The sequence below is a fragment of the Rhipicephalus sanguineus genome, chromosome 11, assembly GCF_013339695.2.
Source record: "Rhipicephalus sanguineus isolate Rsan-2018 chromosome 11, BIME_Rsan_1.4, whole genome shotgun sequence".
Lineage (NCBI taxonomy): Eukaryota > Metazoa > Arthropoda > Arachnida > Ixodida > Ixodidae > Rhipicephalus > Rhipicephalus sanguineus.
This window is the reverse complement of record NC_051186.1, coordinates 97,295,745-97,302,516: the sequence shown is the minus strand read 5'-3', so window position 1 is coordinate 97,302,516 and position 6,772 is coordinate 97,295,745. Positions and strand designations below refer to the sequence as shown.

The window sequence follows — 6,772 nt, the reverse complement described above, 5'->3', positions numbered from 1 at the left end:
GGTGTTTCAGACCGCCGTTCTTGATTAGTTTACTTGTGCAACGGGCGATGGCGCAGTCTGTCCGCGTGGCCCGGCCGCGACGCACCAGCGAGGGCAGGCGCCACGTAGTGAGTTGATTTCCGCATTGTCTCAAGGCCGTTCATTCGAGTACGACACTTAGGCTTTCCGTTGCCAGACTCTTTACAGCGGTGTTCGTTGCGCGCCATATCGCTTACGCTTCCTTAGCGAAGTTGTCGCCTCAATGCCGATCCGAAAGCTCTTTGACGTGTGATGCCGCGTGAAATATAGTCATCGTTCTTTGGAAATGGATCCCTTGACCGCGCAGCAAACAGATGCGTACTTGGCGCGCCTCGGCGTGCCCAAGAAAGAGCCTTTCCCCGTTGACCTGGATTCGCTCAGGACACTCATTGAGGCGCACCTGCAACACGTTACCTTCGAGAACATCGATGTTTTGCTGGGCCGACCTATTGCGCTGGATGTCAACTCGCTATTCGCCAAGTTAGTGGAGCGTGGACGCGGTGGCTACTGCTTCGAGCTCAACTCCTTGTTCGCACGTCTTCTGCAAGCGCTGGGCTACCGGCTGCGTCTGCGTATGGCACGCGTTCGCTGGGGACGCCCTCAAGAAGCACCCATAACGCTTCAGCAGCACGTGGTGCTTATAGTGGACATACCCGAGGGCGAGCACCTTGTCGACGTCGGCTTCGGTTCGGCCAACCCGTACATTCCACTGCCCCTCAACGAAACAAAAGAGAGCCCGGACCACCCTTACTGGCTGCGACAGCTTGGTGCTGAATCCGACTGTGAACCTGGTACGCTTGAGCTTTGTATCCGAGGCCGCGATGAGTGGATACCGATGTACCGCATCGAACCGCGCGATCAGCGCTGGCTGGACTGTGCTCCTCTCAACTGGTACACTTGCACAAACCCCGATTCTGTGATGTGCCGTGCTCTCATGATGGCGCGCAGTGATGGAGAAGCGTGGCTCGGCTTGGTCAACGGTCGGTACAGGCGGCGCCTGCGTGTGTGTGGTGGCCACGCCATGGACAAGAGGGATATCAAGAACGTGGACGAGTTGCTTTCCCTGTTACAAACTGAGTTCTGTATTCACCTCAGTCCCGAGGATTTGGGGCCGCTGCGTAGTCGCTTGACAACGGTTCTCGAGGAAACTCGCTATTGACGTTGTATATTTTAGGGCTGGTGTTGCTGACAGTGTTGGTGGGCGTACCGACGCACAAGGAGAATGTTTTAGCACATTGCATGTTATTATTGAGAAGGGAACAAACAGCGCTGGACTGCTCTTAATCATGCACTAACCCGCCCGGTGAGGTGCACTCCTGCACGTTATTAGCAGTTGCGTGCAGTTTGGCACTAACTATTCCCGAGTGCAACATTACTGTTTGGTTTTTTTTTTTTTTAGGATCTGCGATCCAGCAAAAATTCCCTATTAGCAACCAACGCATTGACTGTGAAGAAACACATTTGTGCGCGCAGCAATAATGACATTTGACTGCAGATGCGTACTCTTTATTTCTGCAATTTTCTACTAACCACAGGTGTTAAAATAGAGGCATACCTTGAGTACCGACGGCCTTCAGTCCGCAAGACATATTGCTAAACCAATATATGAAAATGTGCAGATAGATTGAATGAACAGGCGAAAGTTACTCAGACATGCTGGCCGATGTTTCGATAGGAGGACCTATCGTTGTCAAAGGCGCCTTTTCTTCCATGGAGCGCTCGTCATGTGTATACCGGTGTGTTCTTTTCGTGCGTCGTTCTTCGTGTTTGAGCAGCGCACTGCAAGCGTCGAGCAGGGACAGTTGTTCATTCGCGCTCCTTCTGTGTATTCGATGAGCGTCCCCATTATAATGGGGCGGTGGCGTGCGCCACGAGGCTCGGCAAAAAGAAAAAGAAATAAAAAACACTTTTTTTTAAATTTAGTCTAATGCCTCGTCTACTTCGATTATTCTATCTTACCATCGAAAAAAAAAAAACAAATTCACAGCACAGTTCTCTGCCCCTTATGGCAGAACGCCCTTACTTAACCCATTATTTATTTTTGTCCTTTCTCTCTATTTTCTGCCACCAATACTCTAACCGTACCTTACTTATTTCCGGTGTGTCGGAACGGAATGAAAACAGAAAACGAAAAAAAAACAATATTTTTCACCGGAACGAAAACGTAACCGAAACTTTATCTATTATTTCGTTCCGGAGGGAAGCCGGAATATTTTCAATCGTTTTTTTTTGGGTTCACGAGAAAACTTCGCACTCCGGAGCAACTGAGGTCATGCAATGTGAGCATGTCTCAGGGTACAGCATTAGCGCGTTCCTCAGGCAGGAATTCCAAAGGAAAGATATGCTGAAATTACAGTGGCAACCAGAGATGTTTATATTAACGCAAGTGGACTATTGCGCGTCTGTCATGCAGGCCAAAGTGGAAAGGGTATTGTCAGCGCTGGCGTTTTTTGCAGCGAAAGTTCTTATGAGATCACAAAAGCTGATTTTGGCGTCACGGTTGTCCGCCGCCGCCGGTGTCCTCGACCGCTATTGAGTGAAATAAGAAAAAGTTAAATCAGAAGCAAATTTCTAGGGTCGGAGTGGCATTTAACCCGCTCCCTCTGCGTGGCAGTCGGGTCTTCCACCACAGTGCCAGGCTGTTGCTTGTAACTCTTTCGCAAAAATACACCACACAGGCGTCATGTCGGGCAAGGAATCGTGTTAACATATGTAATATAGCGTGGCAGAAGAGTAAAATAGCAACCAGCCATCACACAATGCTAATAGCGCAAAGAGCGTGTTGTTTATTCCTTCCCACCAGCGCTGCGGAGTTGCCGCTCCAGAACTGGAATGACTCTGGAATCATTCCACATTTTCGAGCCCCGGGGTATGGAATGGCGAGAACGCTTGGAGAAATGGAATGGGAATGGTATTAAGCGCATTTTTCACGGAATGGAATGGGAATGGAATTACGTCTTTATCTGAAAATAGAGGACGTTTTTGTATATGTTCTGTTTTTAGAACTTCACACATTAGTAATTCAGAGCCTTGAATTTAACAATAAAGCAGTATTTTTAAAATGGCTTGGCTGGTTGCAAGCATGGCACATTTATACGCAACGCGCCTACTACAAACCGAGGCGTAAGTTAGTGCACAAACAAATACATTATCCCAGAAGATACCGAAGGAAGAACAAGTTACCCCTACGCGTTGGTTCCCATTGATACCCCCCCCCCCCCCCCCACGAAAGTGGTGAATATTCTGTGCATAGCCTGATCTTTATCTCACGAGCAGTTTAGTTCCTGACACACGTAAATAACCTTTGCAACAAGGAAGACATTGCATACCTGCACACAGGCGAACACAGAAAGATCTCCTCACCCTATGCATGCTTGCGAGGCGCGCTTGACAAGCGTGAGTGCTGACGAGCAGTGTGGCGCATTGTTCCATATTCGATGCAAAGGCACAAGGTGTCCTAGCGGTGCACTGTTCCAACTAACACCAGCAGATCTAGAGGGTTTTGTTCCCCATTAGGCACTTGTTAGTTTTCCACATATTCACGACCGCTCCAGACGCGTGGCAAAACTGCTTAGTCTTTTTGAACACTACTTTTGTCAGCATAAAAATACGGTATGTGGTCATTTTAGCTGCAACACATTCATGCTGACCATGCAGATACTATAGGTAGCGGGAGAACTGCTCCTATGGGAATTAATAGGGTGGTTGCACTGCACGAGATAGGTCACCGATCTACTATCCCTTGTTTGAAAATAAAAGCAGAGCGCAAGAATGACGGGGCACAAAAGACAACAACACGGGACAGGTGCTCACTACCAAATTATTTTATTGCGAAATAATAGGGGGGAAATATACAGAGCTTCCCTGACTTCAAAAACTGTCCATCCGATATCGCCCTGTATAGTCTCCTTTGTAGTCCTCCCGTGAGCGCCCAACGCGAGGCGTCCCGCAGTAGTTTGATTCACATCCATTCCTGATTGCACCTTTGACCTCATACACACCTCTGAGTTTACAAATGTAAGCCCCGGAACCATTGTACCTTTCCACAGGCCTCGAAGCACGTCGCACATATTGTAGCTGCGGAGGCTTTTTCCTGCACCTCCACGTATATATCACTCTCATTTACCCATACTGCGATGTGCATGTACTGGCTTACTTTCGGCATTTCTTGGCCCTGTATTGGCCATCCCTGTTTATTGGGATCATTAAATACCACCAATACAAGTTTTGTTACACTAAATTCTAGTCCTAGAGCTTCATATTCCCTTCCGCATATATCCACCAGATGATGTATATCATCTCGGCTGTCAGCAAATAAGACAATATCATCAGCATAGAATAAACTTGGGAGCTGGTGCTGGAACATCACGTCGCCATGTTTGCGTGGCAGATGAAAACCAATGTTGCTACCTTCTAGCACTTCTTTCATCTTGACCACGTACAGCATGAATAACAGCGGGGAGAAAGGACATAACTTGTTCAGCCCCTTGCTAATATGAATATTTTCTTTGCTCCCTAGCTGTATACAGTTATTGCCTATGGCCACTTTTTTCAATATATCCCAAACATTTCCCGAATAACTTTTATCATACGACCCAGTCATGTCTAGAAAAGCCATGTACATATGCGTGTTTTCTATTTTAGATATTTGTATGCACTGAATAAGAACAAATATGTTATAATCTAATCGACTGCTGATTCCAAATCCACTCTGATGTTCTCCCAAAACAGCGTTATGTTGCGCCCTCGTTTCTATTTTTAATTTTACTGCCTGCATCGGCAACCTGTATAGTACCGATGTAATGTTTAGCGGTTTATACGAGCGAATGATATGCTTTTCTCCCTTGTCTTTATAAAGTTAATTCTACTTTTTCGCCATCTGTCCGGGATTTGCCTGTTCTGTAAACATTTTTTCACAGCTTTAAATAGTGCTTCTTTAGTGTTATGTCCTAGTTTGCTAATGAGGCTGACGGGAACGCCTTAAACATGGGGCGGTGTGCTTTGAAATGTTTCCTTGAGCCTTCTTCCAGTTGAAATTCTCAAGTACTAGCTCTTCTTCGGTTGCGCTATCCTTCATGCTTTTTCTCATCGGGAAAATCCCCTGGACGGTCTTTTTAAACCAATCGGCTGTTACCTTTCGGATGTAACCTATTGCTTCGTACCCTTCCAATTGATTTCATCCTTCATTTACAGCATGTTGTTGCATCGGGACAGACTTCCTACCTGGCGGCGCTTTTATGTGGCTCCAAAATACCCTAAACGTGGCTTTTCCGTGAGCCTTTGTCACCCATCGTTCACTTTCACATTTAAATTTTTGCTTCGACCAATATCTGTATAATGATTTTTTTCTCTAAATATATTTCCCATAATTTCTTGGCTTTGTCCTGCGACCCCTTCTCCTTTTTTTGCTTGTCTACGCTCCCGTGGTGCTTCACGTCGATCCTCGATCGCTTCCCGAATTTCCTTGTTCCACAAACTTTTTGGCTGTCTCTTTCCTTTCCAGCAAATAGCTTCCTTTTTCTTCCTTATTTCTTTCGTCATTACATGAAACATCTCACTATACCCCCAGTGCTTGCCGGGTATTTTGTCTGCTTTTTCCTCGACTCTTGCGGCTCTATTTGTCATTTGATTGTTATTTAAGTGCGACCGGCCGCACTTAGACTCTGTACTCTTATTTCCAGAATTATATCCCATCTGTAAATCCCATTTGTAAAGTTATGTCTTTATGATCACTTCCCAAGTTAATACCTTCCTCATTTATTCTGATTTTTCTGAGCTTTTCATAAATTCCTTCTTTCATGAGACAATAAATATTGATCGATTATCTGTTTCCGACTTCCCACGTAATCTGCCCATCCTACTTAGGCCCCGTGGTAACTCTTTCTAAACTATGTGGCACGCAGAGATCTAGCAATGATTTCCCATTGGTTCATAACTCAGAAAACTTCGTTCAATTTGTGCCGCAACGTTCCCTCAGTTACGAACGAGTACCAACAAGCTTAAACCGGGATTCTGCTTCCCATATGAGTATGAATATCGGCCAAGGTCATGTATATGGGTATTCATGTTCCCAAAATGGGTGATCTTGTCCCCATTACTGCATTCTTCAATATCCGTACCTATGCAATTCACACTCTCCTCATTATTTTCACCGCAGTTATTCGCCGTCCACAAGCAGGCTACCCTTAGCCACTTTTACAGCGAAAGCTGTTATGAGATCATTTCACCGGCTGTTTTTGGCGCCGTAGTTGTCCGCCGCCGCCGCCGCCGCCGCCGGTGTCCGTAACCAGTATCGCTCGAAATAAGAAAAGAAAACGAAATAGAAAAAATTTCCAAGATGGAACGAGGTTCGAAACTGGGCCCTCTGCGTGGGAGCCCAGTATTGAACCTCTGAGCCATGCCGGTGCTTGAAACTGCTTTGCAAAAAGGTGATATACAGGCTTCATGTCGGGAAGGAACCACACTAGCATATGCAATATAGCGTGTTTGAAGAGTGAAATAAGCACCAAGCGTCGCACAACGCGAATTCTGTAACCAGGCGTCACACAGTGCGAATTGCGCAACGAGTAGGTTGTTAAATGCTTCCAACCCATTACAAAGGGCTCTGCCATAATTCTTCATCGTCATCAGGCACAGCATCAACAAAGTGCGCATAATGCCTTACATGCGTTTAGCAGGTACCAATTCTCTCCGTGGAATGACGAAAAATGGCACTGTGCCTGCTGCCCTACTTCTCAAAAAATACAATGATTTA

The 6,772-nt window shown here is 46.2% G+C and overlaps 1 protein-coding gene across 1 annotated transcript; it reads left to right on the top strand.

Moving 5' to 3' along the window:
- Positions 1 to 304: 304 nt before the first annotated feature.
- Positions 305 to 1,177, top strand: LOC119375252 (arylamine N-acetyltransferase). Its single transcript, XM_037645435.1, has one exon. The coding sequence runs from the start codon at positions 305 to 307 to the stop codon at positions 1,175 to 1,177; it is 873 nt and encodes a 290-aa protein (XP_037501363.1).
- Positions 1,178 to 6,772: the final 5,595 nt, after the last annotated feature.